This window comes from Vespula vulgaris, chromosome 1 (genome assembly GCF_905475345.1).
Source record: "Vespula vulgaris chromosome 1, iyVesVulg1.1, whole genome shotgun sequence".
NCBI lineage: Eukaryota > Metazoa > Arthropoda > Insecta > Hymenoptera > Vespidae > Vespula > Vespula vulgaris.
In genome coordinates, this window is record NC_066586.1 from 978,254 (window position 1) to 990,602 (window position 12,349).

The 12,349-nt window shown below is 35.5% G+C and overlaps 1 protein-coding gene across 6 annotated transcripts in view; it reads right to left on the reverse strand.

The window, feature by feature from the left end:
• LOC127063596 (paired box protein Pax-6-like) overlaps positions 1–12,349 on the reverse strand; it is a 94,346-nt gene that overhangs the window by 50,889 nt on the left and 31,108 nt on the right. For 5 of the 6 annotated variants that reach the window (XR_007781434.1, XM_050993609.1, XM_050993617.1 and 2 more), the window contains exons 3-4: positions 7,733–7,898; positions 6,611–6,794 (exon numbers count right to left, since the gene is read on the reverse strand). Coding sequence is in view for 5 of the 6 variants with exons in the window: in XM_050993609.1 (XP_050849566.1) it covers positions 6,611–6,794; positions 7,733–7,898 (350 nt within the window). In the remaining variant the exon portion in view is untranslated. The remainder of the gene's footprint in view (positions 1–6,610; positions 6,795–7,732; positions 7,899–12,349) is intronic. The other variant, XM_050993616.1, reaches the window with a different exon arrangement.

The window sequence follows — 12,349 nt, forward strand, 5'->3', positions numbered from 1 at the left end:
ATCTTCTCTGACTCTACCGTTTCTCTCGCTCTTTCCCTTTAGCTGTTTCACACTATCTCTCTCTCTCTCTCTCTCTCTCTCTCTCTCTCTATCTATCTATCTTTCTCGTTTCCTCTACTCGGCATTGTTGCGGTTACTTACCGCATCCAACGAGTACGTCGCTATTGCCACGTCGAAGAGGAAATCTACGGAGTGGTCGTCTCCTCTCGTGATCGACGATCCATCCTTCGATTTCTCTTAATCATTTTATCCTACGCCCAGTCGGCAACCTTCCACGTTTATATCTATCTTAGCCTTTAGTTAGACGAGATAAACGAGATCCGATCGAAGATCTCTTATCGTTTTTTCTATTTTATCTTTCTTCTCTTTCTTTCTTTCTTTCTTTCTTTCTTTTTTCTCTCAAACGCTACCGGTGATTATCTAGACACGCGATAAATTTTATTAATGAGAACACTTTATCGATATATCTGGATCCGTTAATTATTTCGATTGTATTGTACATAGTTTCGAAGGAAATTGATAAAAGAGAGGAAAGAAAAGGAAAGAAAGGAAAAGAAAAGAGAGGAAAAGAGAAGAGTCAATCGAAGTAAAACAAGAAAAGAAGAAAACCAATGAGATTTTAGAGAGAAACACTTGTTAGAGATAGAGAGTAACCTCGGGAAACGGTAGACACCTACTACCAGACATCTCCTGTAAATTCTCATCCTCGGACCTCTACTACCATCAGTGGTAGAGACTATTAATTACGTGGATACGCTCGGTCACCGCGGGAAACCGTGCCATTCCCCTTCCTCTCCCCTTCCCACCATACGCGTCTCGTGATACCCATGATTTTCTACCCTTGGATCAGGGAGTTCCAGAGAGATAGATAGATAGATAGATAGAGACAGAGACAGAGAGAGATAGAGAGGGAAGAGTAGCGGTGTAAATGTCGTATGTCCGACAGAGGGTTGCCGATGGAGGCGTTGGCGATTCCACTGGCAATGGTGATGGTGTATGGCTACTAGTGTGATGGTACGGCATTGACATGGAACCCTACCAGAGACCACCTCCCACACCCAGACCTACACCCACACCCACACCCCTTAAGGAACGTCCTGGTCGAGTTCTGGACACCTCGACAAATGTAATCTCGGTGTTCAGTGATCCTCATTCACAGAAGATATCGAAAATACGCGAAAGTGTACGAAGAAAAAGTTCTCACATCCAATCGTTCGACATTTCTAAACGATTGTCATTCGACGCGATAGGAAAAAAATAAAACAAGAAATGGCGCTCATCGTAGGTTTTGTCAAGGGTTTGAAACAAATAGGTGTATAAAGTGGACACGTTGAAAAAAACAAACATGGTTTAGAATTTTTAAGAGTGAATTGTAGAGTGAAAGGAAGAAAATTATATCGTAAGAAAATTTTCGATTCGTGTTATAATTTTTGTTTTTAGATAGATGATAGAGAGAGAGAGAGAGAGAGAGAGAGAGAGAGAGAGAGAAAGAGGGAGGGAGAGAGAGATGAGAGCCTCTGGACGGTATCCCGAAGGCAGTGGCGCGAGTAAACCAATAACGCGTCCGCCACGCCGGCTGCCAGATTCAAATCCAGGGAGGACCGAAACTGGTAGGTATTCGACGAGGAAACGGATAGCGGAGACTCCGCAGGACATTTCGAATCCATCTCCGCGTCCTGCTGGCTTTTCGGGTTTGTCACGCCATTGCTTCGATTCGATCTCACGAATCTCTCTCTCTCTCTCTCTCTCTCTCTCTCTCTCTCTCTCTCTCTATCTCTCTCTGTTTCTCTCCGTCTCTCTCTGTCGCGTTTGAATAATCGGAGAGAAAAAGATTCTTTTTGAATGTAATCGATCTATTATTTCTCTCTCTCTCTCTCTCTCTATCTATCTATCTCAAAATATAATACGATAACTATTCCACATACACACATACATATATATGTATGTATGTATATATACGTAGGTATGTATATATAAATATAACAAGTTCAGGAAATGAATAATAAACTTAAGACCAGTCGAAAGATTCGCGAATAAGCGAGCAAGAAATTCTTGGTAGACGACTTCGAGACGATATTCTTCCCATTCTACGCGTATCCAATTTGATGGCATTACAATAACGGGGGTAATGTCTGAGAATAATGAAATTTCCTCCAATCACCGCGATTCGCTTGGAATACGTTCCTTCGTATTCCTCCTCTCTCTCTCTCTCTCTCTCTCTCTCTCTCTCTCTCTCTTTCTCTTTCACTCTCTCTTTCTGTCTTTTTCTTTTCTTCTCTATCTCTCTCTCCATCCCCCACTTTTTCTTCCTTTCTTTTCCAAAGGTAAACCCTGTCCCGACGTCTATGTTGAAAAGCAAAGACACAGACAGGTATAACGTGGATAGGATGGGGTGAATAGGAGGAGGAGGAGGAGGAGGAAGAGGAGGGTTAGAAACGTCGGGAAACGTTTTCGAATCAATCCCGTCACCGAGTTATTTCGTTTCCTCATCAAAGCTCGGAAGAAAAATTCTTTCTCTCTTCGGGATTGAAAATAAGTATCTAAGTGTAAGGAGAAATTTAAATTATTTATTTCTTTTTCTTCTTTACCTCTTTCCATCTCAGCCACCCTTTTCTTCTCCTTTCTTTTTTCCTCGCCTATCAGGTTTGATTTATTTTGCAAGATTTTCTTTTTTTTTCTTTCTTTTCTTTTCTTTTCCTTTTTTTTCTCTTTCTCTCTCTCGAAAGAAAGGAAACATTTATATTCGAGCATTATTACAAGCTGATAAAACAAATATATATATATATATATATATATATATATATATATATATTATTATTATTGTACATATATATCTTCTCTACATTCTCAAATTCACATCTTGAAAATCTCTGAGTGTGTTTCAAACGGATACCTACTCATACCTAGAAGGCGCAATAATTCTCAGAGCGTAACTGTAGGTAGGTACTGGTAATGGAATATTACACGGGCCATTAAAGAAACGTTAATCTTGCCCACAACAAGTTCAGAAGCGCTCGCAGGATGCTCAAACGCGGTACGGGGATTATACGGTGTACACCGTGGCTTTGATCCTCCAACAGCCTCGAGGCCCTCCGGCACCCGTATAATTTGTTAAAACGCGAAACTCTCCGAGCATCTCTCTCTCTCTCTCTCTCTCTCTCCTCTACTATTACAACTACTATCTCTATCTTTATCATCCTCCACCTTCACCTTCATCACCACCTCCCCTCCTCCTCCTTCTTCTTCTTCTTCTTCAGCGAGAATTACGCTATGATGTTTATGTCCGTTCATCCTCGTTATAAACAATATATGAATCTATTTAATGGAAGAATTGAATAGAAGAGAAATAAAAAGAAAAAAAAAAAAAAAAGAAGAAAATAGCCAATAAGCTAAGATCGTGACGCGATAATAAGATAAAAAGTATATTTAAAGGAATCCTTTTGAATTCGTGGCTACGTTTCGCTTACATTACTCCTTTCAATTGAAGATGAGGAAGAGATAGAAGAGAAAGTTAGGGGGTGGTGGAAAATGGGAGGATGAAAGATGAGAAGGGCGAGGATTATCGGTAGATTAATTCGCGAAATTTAATAGGAAATACGTTTAGGATGGTAACTTGGACGTCTACAAAGGCTAAATTTCCCTCTCTCTCTCTCTCTCTCTTTCTCTCTTTCTTTTTCTTTTTCTCTCTTTGTCGAACCTTTGACACTTTTTTTTTCTCACGTCGATAAGAATGCCGTTCCATTCTTTTTATTCGAAATGGGGGTGGGAGCGCGTACACCTCGAAGCCATTACGAAGGCGTGAGCGAGAAGGATAAAGTAAAGGAAGGAAGGAAGGAAGGAAGGAAGGAAGGAAGGAAAGGCAAGAAAGAAGAAAATGAGAGAGAGAGAGAGAGAGAGAGAGAGAGAGAGAGAGAGAAAGAAGAGGAAAGGAGAATTTAGCGACCCTCTTTTGCTTTTTACCCCTAAGCAAGTCGAGAGCCCCTTAGCCACCGTTTATTGGACGCATGCAAATATCCATGGCAACCAGCTACGTCGAGGAGTACCACCATGAAGAGAAATAGAGAGAAAGAGAGAGAGAGAGAGAGAGAGAGAGAGAAAGCAAGAGGACCGACCCCCTTCGTGAACTCTGACGCGATGGGGAGAAGAAAGAGTAAGATTTCGAGATTGCAAGGGAAAAAAAAGAAGAGAAAAAGATAGAGAGAGAGAGAGAGAGAGAGAGAGAGAGAGAAGAAAGAGACGTCAAAGAATCTCCTTTTGATCCATGCGTCGCATTTCCCTTCTCCTTTTCGAGCAATCTCTTAATTGATTCCCTTGTTCTTGAAACGTTTTCTCGTCTTTCTCTTCGTTTTCCACGTTCTCCGCTGTTCTTCCAGCCCTTCTCACCCTCCCCCCAGTCTCTTCTAAACTGAAATATTTTCTATAATACCGGTAGAAAGAAAATTCCTTGATACAACTTTGAATCGTCATGAATTTTTCTTTTCTCTTTTTCTTTCCGATTCGGCAAGAGAAAACGAATTATTTATCTTTTTCTTTTCTTTTCTCTCTCTCTCTCTCTCTCTCTCTCTTTTTTTTCTTTTTTTATTTTTTTCCTTCCAAGATATCTCTAATCGAAAGTGAACGAATTCGTATTGCATTCAATCGAGCAAGGGGAAAATTTCTTTTCTTACGTTTCTTTTTAATCTCGTAGGATAAAGAAAGAAGGAAAAGGAAAAAAGAGAAGAACTGATCTTCACGCATTTCTTATTTCATCGAGCAAGCTATCGAGCTGCTTTTCATTATTCCTATTTATCTGTTTAATTATTATCGGTCTAACTACATTTTCTATTTGATATCAGAATTAGACTCGAACAGATAGTCTCGTGAATTTCTTTCTATCTAGACGCAAAAGAAAAGATTTCTATAGATTTGTCGAACAAAGAATAACGTAGAGACTTTTATGATTTCTCGTTGGTGTCAGAAAAAAATTGATTTTCATCATTCCTATTTACCTAACTACTGATCACAAACTAACAACAAACGTCAAAATCCTACAATATCAAAAGATATTATTTGGACTACCATACGAATTCGATTCGATCAATACGAATTTTTATTCTAAATAAATAAAGAAAGAAAAATAAAACGAAGGAAAAGCTTTCGACCGATCTATGAAATAGACGAAAATAAAATTGGTATATTATTAATTAATCACGCGAATAATATCGAACGTGTATCTGTTACAATTACGACTTCTTTCATTAGTTTAAATTAAAAATGGAGAGGAAAGAAAAAGAAGAAGGAAAAAAAACTGATTTATTTTCGTCCTTCCTATTTATCTATCTACTAGGAGCCTAACAGCAACCTAACAGCAACCTAACAGCAACCATCCCCACGTTGAAACCCTCTCATCCTCCCTCTGCGAAAGTCGACTCGCGCTATCTATGTAAATGCGGTCGTGTTTTGTGTGAGTAGACAAAGCCTCGTTGACAATACGCCTGCGCGTTCACCCCCTCCCCCTCTTCCTCCCACTCCATCCCTTTCCATCTCTTTTCCACACTTCTACTCCCCACCCCCCACACTCCACTTCCCATTGCTCACCCCCGAACCATCCTCGATCCTCCTCACCTCCTCACTCCTCTCATACCGAAAAGTTGGGCTCCATTACGTGTGTTTTGCGACATGCTTTATGACATCGTCTTTACAACCGTTCTCTCGTTGAGCACGCTCGTACCAGGCCTTTACTGACAACATGGTGAACGCTTTTAAACGCGTTTACGTGCGTACAAGTATCTCGATACTCTATGTATTATATAAACATATATATGTATATACATGTACATGTGTGTGTGTTACGTATGTACTCATCTCTGTGTATCAGCAGTTCTTTCTTTTCTATATATATATATATACATAGGTATAATAAATATTCTTTCCATGTAAGATTTTTAATATAAATTTATTTTCTGTCAATATATAGATATATGTATATATATATGTATGTAACAAGATTTACGTAAGTTTACTAAACTGTTATTAAGTATTCGTTAACGTTGATACTTGTATTAAAATCTTCATGTTTAATTAATATTTAGTTATAGGAATGTAAATAAAGTTGTGAAATAGAAGAAGTAAATATTTTCTAAGATAGCAAAAATGATGTAACATTGAAAGGTCTATATAGGTATATAAATTTTCTAAATGAAATAATATTAAACGATCGTTGATAATAAAAATGATATCGAACCTTTAAACGAATCTCTGTGTTGTATTAAAAAAATTGTAATAAGTTTTCTACAAGACGAACATTTTTCAAGATTAACAAAATACGTATAACGAATACTCAAGCGAACTTTTATGTAAAAATAAAATTGATACGAATGAAAGCCAATTCCAATGAAACTCCTATTCTACAACATTTTTGGAATTTCTCGTAAGACTATCTATAACATTTTTCAAATTTCTTGTAAACCCTATATACATGTTATGTAGGGTTTCCTTTTCATATATATATATATATACACACACACACTCACATATATATACGTATATAAAATATGTATGTAACATGATGCAGATGAAATATGTATGACGACATAAAACGATCGAAAGGTGCGGTAAACGGGCTACTCACGCTTGGAATGTTGTCGTTCGTGCACACGCCCTCCTGAAGTAAACGATCTCTGATCTCCCAAGCAAAGATCGACGGGCACTCGCTTTTATAAAGTGAGATCTTGCTGACGACTTCCGCCGTGGCCACTCGCGGCTTACTGCCGCCAATGGCCCTTGGCCTTATGGATCCGGTCTCATAGTACCTGCAACAATAATATTTTGCGGTACAATTTGGTAGTCTTATGTATGGACTTATATAAGTCCGTATTTAATTGTCATTCGATTCAACAAAATCTTCGTCTTTTCTTTCTTTATTATTTTTTTTTAATTATTTTTTTTTTTAGATTCAAAGCCATGTGACTCGGGTTTTCTAAAAAAGGAGAATTCTTTTTTAATTCTCTTCTTTCTTTTTTTTCTTTTTTTCTATACGAATAATTCCAAGTGAAGTTAAGGAATACGACGTACGTATGATTTATCGAAAATATAATTAATGTTCCGTACAAAGTAATATTAACTTGCGCTTTTCGATATTAATCAAACAATGTTACAAAGAAGAAGAAAAAGAAGAAGATAAATATTAAAAGATAAGGATACATTAAGAAAAAGAAGAAGATAAATATTAAAAGATAAGGTTACTTCACAAATATGTTTTCAATGTATTCATAAAACTTCATTTCGATCATTATCTCTACGTTAATTAATTTATGCTATATCTTCGATGATATACGATTTATCCTAATATATAGCATATATGGCGAAGTAAAGTTACATATACATACATATATTTATATATATATATATATATATATATATATATATATATATATATATATACACGAGAGAGAAAGAGAGAGATCGATAGTTTAACGATTTCATCGTCGATAATGTTTACACAGATGTAGCGAACAGAACTTACGAACATGATTGCAAATATAATGATGTTTTTCTCTTTTCTTTTTTTTTTCTTTTTTCTTTCTTGATTTTTTTTCTCTCTTTTTTTTTTTCTTTTTCATGTGATACAATCCTCCAAAAAATTTGCAAAGATTATTACTCTCGATCTTTAGCGTTTTACGATGATACGATTAAAAAAATAATAAATAAATAAATAAATAAATAAAAATACACGTGCAGTATTTCAACCAACCTGCCAAGGATCTTCGAAACGCAGCCATTGCTGACCTGCAGGATTCTTGAGATGTCGCAAGGACGTGCCCCCGAATGAGCTAATTCGACGATCTTTTGTCTCGTCGAATCCGGAAGCGGTCTACCACCGACGAAGACGCCACCCAATTGGTTCACTCCGCTGTGACCTTGAAAGCAAAAATGTTGTTTTTTAATTAATACTAAATTAAAAAATTATACGACTTCGAAGAATTATCTTTTTCTTTTTTTCATATCAAATTGAAGTCGACACGATCAACTTTTCATTAAGAATTTGACTATGAAGCATCACTTTATGTTATTATAAAAAATGTATAAAAGAAATAAAAACAAACGTTTGTTTTTATTAATATTAAATTAAGAATTATATGATTTCGAAAGAATTATTCTTTTTTCTTTTTCTTTTTTTTTTTTTATATTAAATTGAAGTCGACAGGAATCAAGTGAATTCACTTGTCATTAAGAATTTGAGTACGAAGTATTACTTTATGTTATTATAAAAAATTTATAAAAGAAACAAAAAAAAGAAAAAACAAACATTACGACGTGTTTCCGAGCGATTCGATAATATTTTGTTTATTTTTTCTTTTTATCTTTCTTTCTTTCTTTTTTTCTTTTTTTAATTAAATCGAAACAAATACCTACAGATAAAATGATCAATTGATATTTATCAAGTTTTTCCTTCTGCCAATTTTGAGCATTAAGTATTATTCCATGTCATTATAAAAAATGTATAAAAGAACGAAAAGAAACAATGCGTGAAGATAAACGTTACGTGTTTCCGAACGATTGAATAATATTTTTTGAATGAAGTCGAAACAAATAAGTACCTGTCGATAAAGTGATAAATTGATTTTTATCAAGATTTTTCTTGTGCCAATTTTGAGCATTATTGCATTATGCCATATTTTTATACAAAATTTATAATAAAAAAGAAGAAGAGAAACATGGCGAAGATAACAAGTGACGTATTTCCAAATGGTTGAATAATTTTTTGTTTTGTTAATAACTTCGAAACAAATACTTACAAATAAGGTATTCAATTGATTTTCATTAAGATTTCTCTTGTTAATTTTGAGCATTAAATATATTTCACATTTATATATACATACACACACACACACACATACATATTTATATATATATATATATACATATACATACATACATATGTGTATATAATATATATATATATATATATATATATATATATATATATATATAAACCATTAAAGATAAAATGTGACATGTTTCCAAACGATTGAAGAATTTGTGATCACATTTAATCGACTCAAATGCACACACACACACACACACACACACACACACACAAAAGAACTCCCTACATCTTACAAAGATATTTTCGCAACAATAATTCTGCTGTCTCATAGATCATCTATTTTTTCTGTTCTTTCTAACTTCAACCCCGATCAACCAAAAAGGAAAAGAAAAAGGAAAAAGAAGAAAAAGAAAAAGGAAAAGAAATAGAAAGAGAAAAGGAATAGAAAGAAAAGAAAAAAACGTTTCTCTACTTTTTCGTTCTTACATCATCGCATACTTTTCACGCGCGTTAGAGATCAATCGTCTTTTTTCAAGGACGATGACATAGCTTAGAGAGGGTCGTTCAAAAAGAGAGAGAGAGAGAGAGAGAGAGAGATAGAGACGATCATAGAAGCTGTCCCATCGTAGATAACTTTACGATTCATTGTGTCCTTGACAAGACGAACTTTTATAGTAAACCACATGGACGTTCGCCAAGCTGCCACGCCTCGATTTTTTTAGAAAAAGTGTGGAAAGAGAGAGAGAGAGAGAAAGAGAGAGAGAGAGAGAGAGAGAGAGAGAGAAGGAATTATGATGATGTTAGATCCTTCAATCGTTAGAGAACAAAGAACGATGCAAACTATTTTGATATTTTTCTCAGAAAAATATTTCTAACTTCCCACGACTTCTTTTCCAATTTATAATTATCGTAAGTAATAGTAATATTAATAGTAATAATACAAGAAATGCATTCGATGCTCGTTCATTAACCCGATATGAAAATTAATAATTATAATAATAACAACAACAACAATAATAATAATAATAATAATAATAGCAACGATATCGAATATATAATCGAACTCACTGAATATTAAAAATAATTATAATAATTATGGCAAAATAAAACGTTCCTTACGTTTAGATAAAAAACAAACTAATAAAAATAAATAAATAAATGAATAAATAAATAAGATACCACTACTATTACTACTACTGAAAATAATAATAACAATAATAATGACAATCTGATCGAACTCTTTCCAAATAAATATCTCTCAGGAAATATAAAAAAGAAAAGAAATAATAATAACAATAATAATAATCATTATGAAATAACATATAATCGATGGTCGTTCTTTATCCAATATAAAGCACAAAGATGAATACAGTCACACATATACATGTACACATATACATGCAAACTTACATATGTACATAAATAAAAAAATATATATATATATATATAACGATAAAGCCGAGGGATCCCACAAAATGTGGGGCTCCATTTAACGCGAAGGACGCGTTTGCGAATCGTCGATTCCCAAAAACTTCCCGTCGAGGCTAATTCGACGTGTCGTCGGGGTGGCAGTCAGTCACATGAAAGAGAGAGAGAGAGAGAGAGAGAGAGAGAGAGAGAGAGAGAAAGAGAGAGAGAGAGAGAGTCATATAAGGGAGATTTACGAGCGTACGAGCCATCGACGAGAAGGGAGAAGAGGGGAGGACAGAAGAGAAGAGAAGAGAAGAGAAGAGAAGAGAAGAGGAGAGGAGAGGAGAGGAGTGGAGAGGAGAGGAGAGGAGAGGAGAGTAGGAAGAGACTCACGGTCGATTGACTTTCGAAAATGGGCCTCGATAGTACACGTTCGCGATCGTTCGCGATTTCTCGCGTGTTTCTGCCTTCGGCAAGCGTGAAAGCTTGCCTTTTACGTTTACGAAGAGGAACACCCTTCTTCCTCCCCCTCTCTCATTCCCTTTGGTCACTGACTTTTACCTTCTATAATTCATGAATTAGAAAATCCTACTGCTATATATATATATATATAGAGAGAGAGAGAGAGAGAGGGAGGGAGAGAGAAAGAGAGAGAGGGTAAATTTGAAAATTCTTTGGACATGGAAATAGGGAGAGAAAGACGAACATAAGGCGTCCTATAAAAGAAAAGAATACAGGGACGTGTTTGAGCTATCTATTTATAGTTATAATTCATAAATAAGCAGGCAGAATGTTTCGTAAGGGATGGAGGGGTGGTGTAAGTAAAGAAAAAAATGAAAAGGTAAATGGGTACTAAAAGAGAGAAAGAGAGAGAGAGAGAGAGGGGGTAAATCGTAACACTTCTGAACGATTCGTCGTTCATAACCAACCAGCGATAATAACACGTGTAAATAACTCTGTCGTCGTCCGAAACGATAGTTTTCGATTCCATTGTAATGCTTGGGACCTAGGGGAATGATAGTTTTATGTATCGTGTTCGTGTGAACAACAACGACAGGATACAAAATATCGTAGAGAGAGAGAGAGAGAGAGAGAGAGAGAGAGAAAGACAAAGAAAGAGAGAAAGCAAAAGAACAAAAGAGAAAGAAAGAGAGAGAGAGAGAGAGAGAGAGAGAGGAAAAAAGTAGATGTAAGTGTTGTACAGTGCGCGCGCACGCGACAAATACGAAAAGGGGTGTACCTTTAAGGCAGCCCAAGTGGAATATACTAACGCGGGTATTACCGACGCGAAGGGGTGCTCGCTCGAGTGGCCATTCTGCGAGTCTCGTGTTTTGATATTGCAACGTTTGTATTAAATATCAGTTGAGAGGGTGACCACCCCTTTCTCTTTCAGTATCTCGACTTTAATTCTCGTTTATTAGGAGTTCATTAAAAGTATCATCCTCATGATTTCCTTTACCTCACTCTATTACTTCTATGTAAATGTTTTATTGTCGTTTAATTAGTTTACTTAGTAATTGAATTGTACGAATATCTAATAAATAAATTTAATAAATATGATATACATTATAAATATAATATGTTCATTAAAAATTACTTCTCAATAGATTTAATAAAATTTTATGAAATTGTTTATTTACGATAAATTTATGATATATCGAAATTCAACAAATATATTAATGACGTTAATAAATTCTTAATAATTATTAAATTTCACATACGTAACATACATAATAAATAAATATTAACGAACATAACAAATTCTTTCGTATTACCTATCTATTAACTTTATTAATGGCTTCGCTACTAATCGATCATGCTTCGAGAAGATAAATAGCTGTATAAATAGTAGACCTGACTTTCAGCTTTCTTACTTTCTCGCGAGGAATCATCTCAAGACTTCCGACGTTAAGGAACACACGGAGGAGCTCGTCGATGCTAAGAAAAAGAAAAAGGAAACAAAAAGAAGAAGAGGAAGACGAAGAAGAAGAAAAAAGAAGGACCATGGAAAGAAGAAAAAGAGGAAGAGGAAGAAGAAAAAAAGGGGGAAGCTCGTTTACAAACGAGCGACAGAGCCTCGCTGACGCGGTAACTGAGACGGCACATTCATCATCCGAACGCTTTTCTCTC